Source organism: Pholis gunnellus, assembly GCF_910591455.1.
Source record: "Pholis gunnellus genome assembly, chromosome: 15".
Lineage (NCBI taxonomy): Eukaryota > Metazoa > Chordata > Actinopteri > Perciformes > Pholidae > Pholis > Pholis gunnellus.
Window position 1 is genome coordinate 2,392,937 of NC_136542.1, and position 15,610 is coordinate 2,408,546.

The 15,610-nt window shown below is 40.2% G+C and overlaps 3 protein-coding genes across 22 annotated transcripts in view; 1 reads left to right on the forward strand and 2 right to left on the reverse strand.

Annotated features, from left to right (window-relative positions):
* Nucleotides 1–1,145, reverse strand: part of mark3a (MAP/microtubule affinity-regulating kinase 3a) — a 36,079-nt gene extending 34,934 nt beyond the window's left edge. For 19 of the 20 annotated variants that reach the window (XR_013767417.1, XR_013767418.1, XM_079174571.1 and 16 more), the window contains exon 1: nt 821–1,145. Coding sequence is in view for 18 of the 20 variants with exons in the window: in XM_079174571.1 (XP_079030697.1) it covers nt 821–871 (51 nt within the window). In the remaining 2 variants the exon portion in view is untranslated. The remainder of the gene's footprint in view (nt 1–820) is intronic. The other variant, XM_079174570.1, reaches the window with a different exon arrangement.
* Nucleotides 1,146–3,771: 2,626 nt separating this feature from the next.
* On the reverse strand, nt 3,772–9,661 carry eif5 (eukaryotic translation initiation factor 5). The gene is made up of 12 exons (XM_079174294.1): nt 9,579–9,661; nt 8,769–8,980; nt 7,159–7,438; nt 6,901–6,982; nt 6,408–6,580; nt 6,208–6,319; nt 5,995–6,119; nt 5,314–5,475; nt 5,048–5,209; nt 4,798–4,962; nt 4,360–4,503; nt 3,772–4,172 (listed from the first exon to the last, which is right to left on the reverse strand). Exons 3-12 carry the CDS (start codon nt 7,228–7,230, stop codon nt 4,074–4,076), a joined length of 1,296 nt encoding a protein of 431 aa, XP_079030420.1. The 5' UTR covers nt 7,231–7,438; nt 8,769–8,980; nt 9,579–9,661; the 3' UTR covers nt 3,772–4,073.
* A 323-nt stretch (nt 9,662–9,984) lies between these two features.
* vps29 (VPS29 retromer complex component) lies at nt 9,985–15,448 on the forward strand. Its single transcript, XM_079175239.1, has 4 exons — nt 9,985–10,034; nt 13,076–13,267; nt 14,011–14,246; nt 14,941–15,448. The coding sequence occupies exons 1-4, from the start codon at nt 10,032–10,034 to the stop codon at nt 15,056–15,058; spliced, it is 549 nt and encodes a 182-aa protein (XP_079031365.1). The 5' UTR covers nt 9,985–10,031; the 3' UTR covers nt 15,059–15,448.
* The last annotated feature ends 162 nt before the right edge of the window (nt 15,449–15,610 follow it).

Sequence of the window (15,610 nt, forward strand, 5' to 3'; positions counted from 1 at the left end):
TCATTTGTGTTTAAATATCTTTACGGTTTTAGACAATTTGTCAGAAAGAAAAAAATATATTAAGAAATGGCGCCTTCAATTTTGGAAAACTATAAACAGACATTTTACACACTTTTAAATGTTAGAGGAGTTATCGATAAGTAAAATAATAGTTGCATGAGATGTAAATAAGATTGACAGATTATGAAAATAGCTTTTAGTTGCAACCTTGATATTTTTGTTAATAATTTGAGGTCTTCAGCGTGGCGTTTGGTATATACAATTCTATTTTTTTACATTTTTTATTTCTTCACATTTAAAATGCTAGAGACGAGTTTAATTTTGGAAATCCTGACCGGAAGCTACATTGTTGCTGCCTCGACAACGCTCTTTCGGACGGGAGAATGAGTTGGTCACGAGGAGGCGGGACTTTTGAGGACTAACGAGGGAAGCTGAACGGTTGAAACCGTTTGAGTGACAGCTGGGAAGAGCCAATAAGCGAGCCCAGACAGAAACTACTGTTGCCTGCCAGAATCAGCAGGCAAAGTACTGTAGTTTAGTTCCTCGGTTGGGCCTAAATATCTACATAATTTCTACCTTTTTTAAAACGTATTACAAGAACATTAATTTGAATGTAAATAACTCCCAAGAAATAAAAGAAATTGAATTAAAGAGCTCGTTTGACGTAGAGGATATGCTTGTTTACGATTAAGGTAAGACAGTGTGAAACAATTAGCTATAATATAAAAGTCCAATCATGCAACATAATCAGCACAATATCCACCTCCTTTTTAAATGACATTTTACAGAAACACCCAATAAACAACCCTTTAATACTCACACTTTCAGTCACCTTCTCGTTGACCGTTGGCAGAGGAGTTTTTGTTGACATCTTTTCTATTTGTCCTTAATCCCACCAGTCGACGTCTGATGTCCCAAAAAAATAAAAAATGAAAATGTCACACCTCCTTCAGTCCGGTAACCGAAACAAAACCAGAGATTATTGCGTTGTGACAATTTTCAAAAGACCAACCCGGACGAGTTAGAGAGGAGCACCTGAACTGTTAGGGACCGAAATTAAAAAAAATAAAGCCCTCACTTCGAAAAATAAAATAAAAAATAGCATTATAATCTTATGTTCACTTATTCACATGGCGCGTGCATACCGCTCGTGTCCCCCCCCCCCCCCGCCCCCCGGTGTAAAAAATCAAATCAGTGTCCGTCTGTCCTTTTTTTGTTTGAGTCAAGTGAAGCTAACTAAACTAGGCGCTGTCGGTCGACACTTCTACAAAAAAGAAGAAGAAGAAGAAGGCTTTTTCTTTTTTCTCCCCACAACTGTTTAAAAAGAAGCCATGGCGTCGAGTGTCAGCTGCCGATGTTTCCTGGAGGGATTCACGAGGTTTCGGTGGCTGAAATACTCGCCGTCGACTCGGATTTCTTCCATCTCCGACGACCCAAAGTGAAGCTGCTCTGTCTGTTTTAGGTGGGACCAAAATGGCTACTCAGCGGCTGGGCTGGATTAGGCTGCGTTCAGGGATCCCTGCAAGGCTCCGATGTCACAGTTTTATCATAAGCAGACAAACAACTGTTATTTTCATTATCAACAGTGGTGGGATGGAACCAAGTACATTTATTCAAGTACTGTACAATTTTGAGTTTTGTTTTTTTAACTTTATTTGAGTATTTACATTTTATAATTTTACTCCACTACATTTATTTTAAATTACAGATTTAGATTATTAATTAAAAACAAAATAGAATCAGCTAATACATTATATATATATATATATATATATATATATATATATATATATAATATATCATATATATCATATATTATATAATAATAATTATAATATAATAATATAATGATATTGTATATATTTTTATATATTATATATCATTATATATAATATATATATAGTATATAATTATATATATATATAGTATATAATTATATATATATATAGTATATAAATATATATATATATATATATATATATATAGTATATAATTATATATTTATATATAATTACATATTTAAAAACTAAAAGTCTTGAATTCAAAATGTTCTCAATATGCACAATGATTACTTTTAATGTGTTATTTTGTTTTAGAATATTATTACTATTACTAATGTAAAAACATTTTAATGTTGTAGAAGTTTAGTAGTAGTTTAGTAGTATAGTACTGCATCATATCATATGTTTTTATAGGTAAAAGGTAACTTTAAGTGTAGAGCAAATGTAGAGCAGTAAACAGTACAATACTTCCCATTAAAATGTAGTGAAGTAGTAAAAAAAAGTACCATTGAATGGAAATACTCAAGTAAATTACAAGTACCTCAAAATTGTACTTAAGTTAGTAAATGTACTACGTTAAATTCCACTACTGCTCAGTAAAATAGAAAAACCACAGTGTAGAAAATAAAAGTCCTACATTCAAAGTATTTACATCAAAAGTGACTTTAGGTACCAGAAGTAAAAGCATACAGATTAATAATACTTTTAGAATAATACATGTTGCGTCACAAATAGTAATCACTGATTAATGTGCACATCACTTTAATGTTGCAGCTGGTGGAGCTACAGTTACATGCTGCTGTTTAATCCAGAATAATACGTCTTCATTTGTTAAATGTTTAATATTGTATTAATGATCTTAATCTGCAAAGTATTTAAGATGTCAAATACACAAGTAGTTTCCCTCTGAAATGTAATGAATAGAAGTAGAAAGTAGAAAGGAAATAAAGTAAAGTACAATTACCTCAAAATTGTACTAAAGTGTAGTACTTGTAGTAAATCTACTTAGTTATATTCCACCACGATCATCAATTAATATTCTATCAATTTATATTTAATTATAATAAACAAGTCAATTATGTTAAAGTACTCATTTGTGTTGAATGGTGGTGGTCTATATTTCCGACAGCACGTGAACGCAGCATGACTGAGTCCAGCTGAACGGTTGGAGGAAGTGAGGAAACCGGCTGAAAGCTCCGGTCTCATTGGAGCAGAAAGTACCGAGAGGAGCGTCATCATCCGGGAGGAAACGTCTCCGAGGGGATTTATTTATTTATCTAGCTTCACACCAAAATAGTTTGGCACAAATTCAGATATTACAACGGGAGGAAACGCAGAACAAGACAATTCAACTTAAAAATAAAGTTTTAAAATGTGTGACTCAATGGGATTTAAGATTTAGAGCCTATATTATGGATTAAATCCTACAAAAAGAGGATTTAAATCCATATTCATACAAATTACTCAGATGTCTTCCTAAAATCCCAATTTTCACTATTCATGAGTCACATTCAGTGCAAATGCATCGTCTCCTGATGGTAAGTACAAGTTACGTACAGCTTTGCCACAATAAATTAAATATTCACCATTTCTATCATTCATATCAAATATGTACTTTAAAATCATGTAAATTATTGAGCTGCACTACTCTAAATATAGTTAAATTAAAAAGTTCAACATGAAGACAATATTTAATTTTAATTACTTTTTTATGTATGAGTCACATGTGGCCTCATGTCTCCGGTTTAAGTGAAATATATTTATACGCAGTCAATTTCTATATATTTGGAATACGTCTGCAGTTACTTTATATAATATATATATTTTACTATTAAACCATATTTGACAATCAAACTCAAATATTTTGCTTGTTTTCACAGAACTACAGACTTCGGAGTTTTTTTTTGCTTTCAAATGACTAAAATAAAATATGAAAACAGTTGCTACTCAATGTTCCATGAATGTATACATTAATAAAAACAGCGTGTAGTGGATAGCAAAACATTCATTCTTTATTTATTTATTGACTGGAAAAATACAGGGACCAAAAAAAAGAAACATGTGCAGTCAAAATGATCCCCAAACACCCATGATTAAAATCCCCAAAGCGACTTCATTTCATCAACAGAATACATCTCAAAATTACAGAGTTAATGTGCAGCAAGTAAAGCGCTATGTTAAGTCATGCCACAAAGCAGAGGGGGGGGGGGGGGGGGGGTAATGGAGGGAGAGGCCAGCCAGGTAGGCGTTACAGGTACAGAGCATCCAGAGTCAAAGCATCATCAGAGTCGCTCAGATCGCATCGATGTCAATGTCGTCCTCTTCTTTTTCAGGTGTGTCTGGTTTCACAGTCTCAACTTTGACCTCGCGGGCAGAGGGCGAGTACACCACCTGAGGACAGAGAGCAGGGTTTAATGTTCACATCGGACTACAGTAGACCACCTGAGGACAGAGAGCAGGGTTTAATGTTCACACCGGACTACAGTAGACCACCTGAGGACAGAGCGCAGGGTTTAAAGCTCAAATCATTTAGATTTAAAGCAGGATAAAACACCAGGGATGTCAGTCTGTCCTTTACCTCCAAGTTCTCGTCCTCTTCCTCCACCTCCTCCTCCTCACTGCCTCCGCTCTCCTCCTCTGCCTCCTTCAGCCACTTCACAAACGGAGCCGCCTTAGCGTGGATCTCTTTGGCGAGCTCCTTAGAGACGTACTTCTTAGAGACCTGGAGGAGAACACGGTCAAATACAATGAGAATGAATTGATGACAATCTAAACTATTCCACATTAAACGGTTATTAGAGGGTTTAATCTGCTGCCTTCTATCAACAGCTCCACTACATTACAAGGAGAGAGTTTTTAAATTTAACTCTCATTTAAATTAGATTCATAGAAAATGTCAAAGCACACAGGAGAAGGTGTCGGGACTGATTCACAGATTATATTCTAAGATTGTTTTGATATTTTCTATTGTGTACATATATTTGATAAAAGATGAACATGAGATATCTGGACCCACCTTCTCTGCCCAGGCGAATATGACGTCTTCATCCAGCAGGTCTGCATCGTAGAACTCTTTGAGGATGATGGGAACTCGAGCCAGCAGCTGGACCTGATGCAGCTTCACCACACACTCAAAGCCCCCCAAAAGATACTTCTGGGCCTTCTTGTTGTTGTGGCAGAACTGGAGGACAAAAGAAAGAACAATCAGTCAGAAGACGAACGAGATTTGAAGTTGCCGAATGTTCAGTTTTAATGATTCAACTGACCCGCAGGAAGTGGCGTTTGTACTTCTTGACCTGGTCTCGGATGTTCTCGTTGAAGAGCAGCTCGCTGAGGATGAGGGGGCCCATGGCCTTCACATCCAGACGCTCCGCCTCCGCCAAGACCTCCTTATCGGCTGCGTCGATGGTCCCGTTCTCCTTCCTGTGCTGCAGATGGAAACGGTAGAGTTAAGGGGAGTGGACACCAGATTTAAAAGGGTTCCGGTTACGTCTCCATCATTAGGAAGGAAGCAAAAGAAGAGCCGTCTTACTTTCACAAAGTTGTAGAACAGGTTGACCCTCTCCTCCAGAGGTTTCTCCAGGTCCTCGCTGAGCGTGAGGTTCTTGGCGTGGGCGCTGATCTCCTCCATTCGCCTGCGCTGCGCCTCCTCCGTAGTCTCCTCCGCCCAGTCCTCATCGTCGTCATCTCCGTCCTGACGACACGAGAGGGCAGACAAAACGATTCAGCGCTTTAGACGTTTGTGTAGACAGAGACGACGCCTCAGACTCAAACAAATCCCAGTTTTTCAAAGCTTTGGACAAGTTACAACCGTTCACATTTAAAATGTTTAAAACACAAGCAGCTTTACTAGAACCTATAAAATATGATGATTGATCAATAGAATAAGTAGCGATAGGGCTGTACCTGAATCTGGCTTATTTATTTTTAATATATAAGATTACACGACTATTTGTTCCATTAGTTGATGAAACTTAATCACCACGCAGACTAAATAAGGATAAAAGCCGCGCTGTGTGATAGGACGGATCTTTGACTTTGTTGGTCTTTGTTTAGACAGTCAACAGTCAGCTGCTCAGGAGGCCGTTGACCTCAGCGACCAGCAAACAGAGAGTAGATAACAGCTGTGTGTCTGCTGCTGATAAGCTGCTCATAAACCCTCCCACCACCAGCAGACACACCAGAAACCCACCAGCAGACACTAGAAACCCACCACAGCTTTGGGAGCGTCAAAGTTCTCTTGGCTTCCAGCCTCTCCGGTGCCGTTCTCCTTGTCCTTCTTGCGGTTCTTCTTCTCCTTCTCTTTCTTTACAGATGCAGATCCACCTTCGGTGCTCTCTGTTATTGGAGAAGCAAATAGTTGTTATCAAAACGTCTCTCATCGTGTTCAACTCTGCTGGTAACCAGAAGAAGAGCGAAACCTCACCGGGTGGGTTTTTGAGGATGAACGTGCAGAGTTTGTGTCTGGTGTCGAGCATGCCGCGGTATCCACAGGCCTTACAGGAATTGCCAATGGTTTGTTTCTTGGGATTGATATGCTGCAAGAAAGACGAATAACGTCAGATCAGATCTCCAAATGAAATAGTTTTAAAGCTACACAGTCGAGTCTCGCGGTGGAATATTTACCAGATCAGTTTCAGGGTTGTCACACTCGGGACACAGCACAAATTTCCTGACGAACCCATCAAGCATGTCCTGCAGCTTGTTCGCCTCGTGGGATCCGTTGACGATGTAACGGTCGTTTTTGCTATCAAACTGGGTCTGAGCACCGAGTTCACAACCAAAAAACTTGGTCGGGTCTGTGGAGAAGACGTGATGTCAGAGGTCACAACGTTCTAAAGAAAGTTTGTTTTTAAACTAATGAATAATTGTGTATTTGCATTTATTATTCTAACTTTAAAAAAATATATATTAACATGAGTGCATACATGAATAAAGCAGTTTAATCTCAAGGTTTGTATAAGGATTCAGCAGGAAAAGGAGTTAAACGGCAGCTTTACATTTCTAAATAGATTCTGGTGTTTGGTTTACTCTCTGGGTACAAACGGACTTTTCCCGGTTTTAACAGCAGGAACAAGGAAGGAGTGAGGAACAGAGGACGTGGTGCGTTACTACGTACATGTTGGAGGCCTGTTCAGCGCCTTTGCAACATCAACCATGTTGACAATGACCGTCTTGATTCCATTCCCTTTGCCCTCAACCTGCATGAGAAACAGACACGAGACCATCAACAACCAGAAAAATTTGAAAATATTCCTTCTACAAGAATTTCATAAAAGTCATCTCAGGCCACTCCACACGATGAAGCCGATATTCTCTCCATTTCTGTAATAACTTTAATTATTTATAACTCTCGACACGTGCAAACCTAACCTACCTTGGCAATCAGACGGGGCATCTTGTAGCGATAGAACTGGTCCAACACGCTGCGGTTGACGTTGACAGACATTTTGGCTGGGTGTCAGCACTATCAGTAAGATAAAAGGATCTTGGTTGGGGATTTTTCGGGATCTTCTGTCTGGAAAAGAGGGGATGACATAAACGACTGCAAGCGCGCTCGGTCTCTGACATGAAAAACGCCGTGCCGCTGTGGCCGCAGGCTCCTTGCTTGAAGGCTAGATTTCCACCACACAGGTTCCAACGGCTGCGCAACAGCTCTGAAAGAAGAGCGAAAAAAAAAAAATCAATCAATATTTAATAAACTAAATAAATAACTTCATGTGTGTTGTAGACATCCTGACTGAACAGAGACTTGTTTTAACAGTCAGATTTTATTTCATTGAAACGTTTGGCTGCTGGTTCAACCATGTAAAGCACTCTGTAAACAGAGAGTGCTGTTTACACCTTGACCTCAAAGCGGTGTTCTCCCTGTACCACAAGTTACACTTCATAAGTCTGTGACAGCATTCAGGGAGAAAACTACAAAACATCTACTTAATAATCAAAATGCCCCCCCCCCCCCCCATTCTGAGCTTGTGTTCTGGTTCAATGTAAATATTTAATGGCTGATTAATTTCGTATGATGCAAACTAAATATTTTGGGTTTGAGACTAAATAAGTAATTTAAAGATGTAAATTAAGGCTCTGGGAACTTGTGATAAAGAGTCTTTTATGTTATCGGACAGTCTAAACAATTACAACCCTGACTGGACAATTGTATTCTGTGATCTACGGTAGCTCACAGTCCATAGAGCACAACAGGATTCCTTTGGTGCAAGATCATTCTGGAGTGACTGACACAGGTATGTCAGTCCATAGAGGACCAGAGACAGACAGCTGGGGGGACATTACAGAGTCCCTTATATAAATAAGGCTTTGACCGTTAATACCAGATAGATTACACATATGAAAAGCCTTCTGGTCTTCAGAAACTACTGCTGACAAAATAAAATCCGGCAAATATCCATCTGATCTGACAGTGAGCAGGCGTGACAGTTTAGTCCAAAGAGAAATTAAACCCCTGCCACTAAACTGGATGCTTTTGTGGCCATATCGGTACACAAATATTTGAGTGAAGGCCTTTTGTTTTACATGAGGGCCTCTGGCTTTAGTCACATACGGCCTTCTCTTGTTATTAGGTCAAAAACAAGAGGCCTAGCAGCTGGGAAACAACTCCGCTCCCTCTGCTGACGGCTTTACCACCAGCTAGTCTGTAGTTTCCTGAGCCGCGTCGGCCTGATCCCACATTATAACGACTCACAACCGGTGTGACAAGAGACACGGTTGATGCCTGGAGCCGATGTGTTTCAAGAAGGGCAAAGGTTCGAGGCTATTTCAGACGGAAGCTAACTTAGCTTAGCTGCTTGGTGCAGAGTGCGTCATAGATACAGTCACTGCACACACGAGTGAGGGGGACTGGGAGACGCCATTTTGATACAGTGGATACAGAAAACACGTCATATTGCACAGTTATTAACTTAAATATATATATATAAATCACATATCACGTCAGACATTTAAAATCGGAACACATTGTTGTAAACTTACCGTTTTCGCAAAACAAAGACATAAACACAACGCTGATCGTCCAAGAGCCGCAGTGAACGGTGGTCGATGGCTGGTGCTGGTGTTGTATTGATTGGGTTTCTAATGAAGATGCGCAGTTCAACACCCGAAAGCTGCCAAAAAGGTGCAGGCGCCAGACTCAGAGAGGCAGGGGGGGGGGGGGTATCTGGAACGTCCTCGTGGTTTAGGGGGACCTTTTTGGGAGAAAGAGGCGTATTGTTAGCCCCACACACACACTCACTGCGGACTAGAAAAACGCTAACATCATCAAGGTGTCGTCGAGCATTTGGGTGGGTAATAGCGCAACAGCACGTGGTTACCGCGCGACTATTGTAAAGAACGAAGAGAACAAAAGTCAGGACGATTCTCAAATATTCCGTTATGTCACGTGGTAACGTGACGTTAACGGCTAACGACGTCCAGCTAACGTGTATTATCACCAAATTATTACAAGCATGTACATATATATACATATATACTCAATAACAGTATATTCATCCTCAAGGTGCTACGAGGACACCCTGCGTCTAAATACAGCTTCGTCATTCGTCCGTTATGTAAACTGACGCTCACAACGTTAGAGCTCCAGGAAATAGCCGGTGCCCATTTACTGACGTCCCACGGCTAACGTTAACTTAACGCTGACGACGCGGGTTTTGGTGAAGATAATACCTGGTCGACTAACACCTTTAGCGCTGGTTTAGCTAGCTACATCATCGCCGTGGAAGTACGATCGTCGACGTGAAATCCACGCGCCAGAATAAAATGTGATGAAATGATTTCACATCTTACCTCTCGAATGTTCTGCGAACCACTGCTACTCACGTCGATTTTACTGACGCACGTCAAGGTAACACACGTTACCTACTTCCGGGTCGTAGCATTCATTTCAAACTAAAAGTCCTGCTGTCGTCGCACTTATTTATGCGGTACATACAAAAGTACAATATTTACTTCTGAGATATAGTCCAGTAAAACGTATTATATCTACCTCTGATATGTAGTACAGTACAAATATATAAATAATATTTAGCTCTTTCAGATTACAATTATTTATGGACCCCCACCCCCATTTACATTACCTTCAATGTCACCTGTTTTATTTTGAAAGGCCAAAAAGGAAGTGTTATATGTACTTTGACGCATCCGCTGTCATTCTCTTCTCTGATTGGCTGACTGGCTTGACGCTGTACGTGCGTAGGCGCTTCCTCAACTTGACGTTAGCAAGAAACGGCTAAATAGAAGATGGTGAGTATGAAAAATGGCGTAAAAGGCCACCATTTCCCCACATTTACAGCTCGCATTTCGAGCACTTTTCTCGCTCAGTGTTTTCCACGAATGGCTGTCGACGTAAGGAGGGTGACGTCATGGTTTTAAGCGCGTCAAAATTGCAGTTTTTGGGGTGGGAAAGCTTCATTCCGAGATGGATCAGCGATCACGTGACAGCTGAGCAGTTTAGACCCACAGCATATATTCAGCACAACAAAGCTGCAAAAGCACCTTTAAAGTCACTCTTTTCATTCGCTCGGTGGTCTTTGAAGCTTGTCACGTGTGTTCGTCCACCATGCTTGTTGTCTGTTTAATTGATATCACGACATTGTTCACTTTTTCTTGTATGCTATAGCTGGGCTAACATGCTAACAGCTAACTTTATCAAATGAGGCACTTTCATGTGCAGCAATAATGTTCATCACTCAGTTATTAAGACAGCTAGAGAGACAGACAGACAGACAGACAGACAGATAGATACTTTATTAATCCCGCAAGGGGACATCTGTTTGCTATAGCAGCAATTATGGTACAGGTAAATAAAATAACAGAGTCAAAATATTAAATATCAAATGCACAATATGTACAATGAAATAGAATAACATTAAATTAACTAACTAAACACTAGTGCAAAGATTTAACCAAACAACAACCAAACAAGCAGGTAGCCTGAACTGTACCTGAATAGGTCAGCCAACAAATAAGACAAACAGTTTTTACATTAGTGTTAAAACTAACGTTGTGTATTAGTTCTTTCATTCATTCTTTCGCTCCGTCTTTATTTACCCGATTGACGTTGTACAATAGTTTGGAGCAAGATAATTGTAAAAAGGTCAAGTTTAGGAGCAGTTTCAATCTATGTGGTTGGTTTATTATAGTATTTAGTATTCAGATCCTTCTACCACACTGCAAATACACCACTACATGTAAAAGTCCTGCATCCAAAACCTTACTAAATACATACTCTGTAAGTCTTATTATTGAAGTATACTGTAAAAGTATTGTTATTGCAGCGAAATGTTCCCTGTCAGTGTTTCACTGTTATGCATTATGCCTCTGGATTAATATCACAGCTGCATTAATGTGTATATTTAACTCTTTTATATCCTGTTGTCTAGTTTAATCTACATTAATGCATCTTATTCTATAAGATCATCACATGTTTGTGTCTCTAAAAAGAAAAACAGCTGTTTTCAGCTTTGTGACGATGTGTTTCCAGCGTACACAGAGTTCATTTAGCTGAAGAAGAAGAAGGATTTTATCAACACATCTGGAGATACGTGGTTTTACCTGGACAGGAAGTAACTAAAGCTGTCAGACAAATCCAGTAAAAAGTACAATATGTACCTCTGAGATGTAGTAAAGTACAATATTTACCTCTAAGATGTAGTGAAGGAGAAGTATAAAGTAGCATGAATATAAATACTCAAGTACAGTACAAGAACCTCACATGTGTACTTGCGTACATGTACTTGGTTACATTCAGTGATTGTAACTAAAGCCCAGTTAGCACTTTGATTTGCTTCCTCTCATGATTTTCTCACTCAGTCCGGTGAAAACGTTTGTGCTTTATCATCATCACTAACATCCACCTTTACCAATCGACTCAACACATTGTTGTTTTAACTTTTGATTTTTGGAATGATTAATATCTGTCTGCTCAATCCATTCACTTTTTAATTTCTAATTTCAGTTTTCCCCTCTTGTCCCACCTCTTTCTTGTCTTTTGTTCTTTTCTTTCGTTGATCATTCCCTGGTGTCGTTCTCTCCGTGCACATCCTGTCTCCCTCCCTGTCTCACCCACTCTCCCCCCCTCATTGCCCGTCTCCAATCCACCAGGCTGGTCACCGGGTAAGTCCCCCCCCCCCCCCCCCCCCGCTCTGTTTTGGATCCCTGTTTTTCTGCTCGCTCTCCTGAACGCCACACTAACATCTGGGTTTTGGGATCGCACAGCTGTGGAGGTTTCTGATGTTTCTGCTGCTAATTCAGCAAACTGCACCGGCCAGACTACGGCGCTTTAATGACACCCGCTGCTCTCGGCTATTCTCCTAAATAAGAAATACTCACGTACCCAAAAAGTCTAGAAATAAGTCGGAGTAGGAAACCTGACGCTCCTGTGTTAGACCTCAAAAAGCAGAAATGTGCTGTGACTCAGACGAGCTTCATGTTGTTGATGATTCCTCCTTTGGGAGTCCTTCACTAGTGACTCATCTGTTCCAAAACAGGAAGTCATTGTGAATGGAGGCTTTCCACTTTCCACGGATGAGCTGGAGAAGTTTTAGTCATTGTTTTGTGTGAAGAACAATCCGTAGTTCAAACAAATTCATCGTTTTGTTTTAGAAGAACATTTGATGCAGTAACTAAACATCACAAGTCCCTCAGCTACACTGTACAATTAAATATTTTAATTGTTGGTTTTTCATAACACGATTAACCTCCTCAGCGCCTCTCTGCTCTCTGCTGGAGTATAACGTGATTTATGCGTTTGATGTTCAGTGTGAACCCGTTTGATTCTCATTGACTCCTTGTGTTGTGTGAGAACATCATTATCTCTCATGTCCTACATCTGTTATTGAGTGTCTGAAATCCTGCTGTGTTCTGGTTCAATCCATATTTTTCCACCATGGGCGGCTGTTTGTTTTTGTTGATTATGTAACTTTCCAGTTAGAATTCAGACACTTAATAAACTCAGCTTGTTACTCACAAGCACTGCTTATTCACAAGTTTGATCTTTTATGAATTCTGCCCGTAAATACACCGGGCTGAATTCGTCTGGACGAGTTGTTGTTCAGGTGCAATAACATTAAACTGAACGGTATGTTGCTGCTTTCACACAAGATACAAGACAACTCTATGAGAAACAACCGAGGAACACAGCTGTTCTGGTGGATCCCACAGAGCTCTGTCCTCGGCCCGCTTTCCTTTCTCAGTGTTCAGATGCTTCACCTCACAGCCTGAACTCTGCCTCCTCGGTGGCTGTCTAACCTCTCCGTGTGTGTGTGTGTGTGTGATGCCTTCAGTTGGTCCTGGTGTTAGGTGACCTGCACATCCCCCACCGGTGCAACACCCTGCCAGCCAAGTTCAAGAAGCTGTTGGTCCCGGGGAAGATCCAGCACATCCTCTGCACAGGAAACCTCTGCACCAAGGAGAGCTATGACTACCTGAAGACGCTCGCCGGGGACGTCCACATCGTCCGAGGAGACTTCGACGAGGTCGGCGTGTGTTTGTAGACGCACAATGAAAGAGAACATGTCAATCACACCACAAAATACAACTAGAAATAGACAAGCCCGGTGTCTTTAATCACTTTAAACTTTAACGATGTCATGCAAAAAAGCTGTTTTCAGCGTCTCAAATATGGAGATTTCCTGCTTTCTTCTGTTTTATAACTGATGATCTTTGAGTTTTGGACAGACACAACCAGACATTTAAAGACATAACACTGACATTTTATAAACCAATTCATCAGATGAATTGATGATAAAAGTAATCATTAGTTGCAGCCCTAGAAATGAATTGGGCTGTCAGTGTGGTTGCAAAATTTGAGATTTTGTACATTTAACAACGTGACGGGAGAATTACATTGTTCTTCAAAGTCCATGAGCATTTTTATTTTAGAGAATTTTCAATAAGAGGTTTCTAAACGAAGGGTACAGATGATTAAAATAGACATAATTTATGTGGCTTGATATTAAATTGCAAGAAGGAAATAAAAAGGGATCTCTTGGCGGTGATAAAGACTAATTACCATGTAATGAAATTGTAACTGTTCCCTCCGCTCTAATTTAGTTTTATGTTCCCTGTTCAGAATTTTTCAGAACTGACATCCTTTTAATACGGAAGGTTTCACCCTTTAAAGCTGTACAGCTGTTTCAGTGGGCGATCACGAAGAACAAGTGTATAAATACAAGAGTTTTCAAATACAAACATTTTCTTCCTTCTGGTTTCCTCTCAGAACCTGAACTACCCGGAGCAGAAGGTGGTGACGGTGGGCCAGTTTAAGATCGGCCTCATCCACGGCCACCAGGTGATCCCTTGGGGCGACATGGCCAGCCTGGCGCTGCTCCAGAGACAGCTGGACGTCGACATCCTCATCTCCGGACACACGCACAAGTTCGAGGCATTCGAGAACGAAAACAAGTTCTACATCAACCCGGGTTCAGCCACAGGAGCCTACAGCGCACTGGAAAGGTAGAGGAGGAAAACGGCACCTCACACCAGAACCACAAAGTCTGAAATTACAATTCAAGCATTCCAATAACAACAACAAACAACAACAGTTGATATAAAACAGAGTTCCTCTCATGTGAGCAGCATAAATTAGAGTCAGGACACTGTGAGTGTGATTATTTGCTTTGTAGTCGAGAAATAAAACTACTCAGAGATTAGTAAACTGATAAATTGGTCCTGAAAGCCCAGTTTAGTCCACACTAATCAGATTTGTGTTGTCAGTCTTTAATGCAGCAAACATGAGTATTTCCACCATGACATGTTCATTTACTGGCATCCATTTCCTCCCAGTCCTGGTAGGAAGAAGGCGACACACACTGTAGTGGAAGTGATGTGCATTTTATTTTAATATAATATCATCATGTTTTGACCACAGAGTAGTTTTTATACTCGTTTAAATCCTGTCCCAGTACAGGATATGAATACGTCCTCATAGCGTTGAAGAGTTACATTTATCAAACTCAACAGCAGCATCTTTGGGTCTACTTTCTGTCAGGTAAATAGATGTTCTGGAGAGAAGAGATGTCGCTGCAGACCTTTTTCACACTGATGATGTTCTCAGGTGTAACAGTAGGAACCAGACCGACTGTGATCAGCAGCCTGTGCAGGAGGAAGAGCCTCGACCTTAAAACACATCTGTCTTCTCTCCTTACAGCAACATCATCCCCTCTTTTGTATTAATGGACATCCAGGCGTCCACAGTGGTGACATATGTTTATCAGCTGATCGGCGACGACGTCAAGGTGGAGAGAATCGAGTACAAGAAATCTTAAAGGAGGAGGAAGAGGAGGATGAGTTGGGTTAGCGTGTCTCAGTGTATCGTTTCATTCCTTTTCCACCAGGGGGCAGCAGCTCTCCTGCAGTCACCACAATGTTAATGCAGCAACAAACTGTTTAACTCTGAAAGAAACGTGTATTATATTGTTTATAAGTCATCAGCATTCGCTTGTGTCCAAGCTGTCATTTGGTAACTGTAGAGAATGCAATAACGTCACATGCATTCGTTATCTAAAGAAATATTTGGTGCCATTTTTCTTCTTTTTATTTTTATTTTAGTTTAGTCATTTCCGCGTCGCGTCCTGTAACCAACAGGTCTTTAGATTCATGTAGTCGGCCTTTTTTTCATTTGATTTTTTTCCCACAATAAAGATTATTTCACTCCATCGGTTGTTTTGTCTTGAATAACTGATCGATAGATGGATGGATAGATACTGAGAGAAGGAGCAGCAAACCTGATGTTATTGGTTTAACTTAGTGGACAACACATTGACAAAAGTCCCCAAATGTTCTCCAAGTTCAGCATTAATGTGAACCAAATCTATATG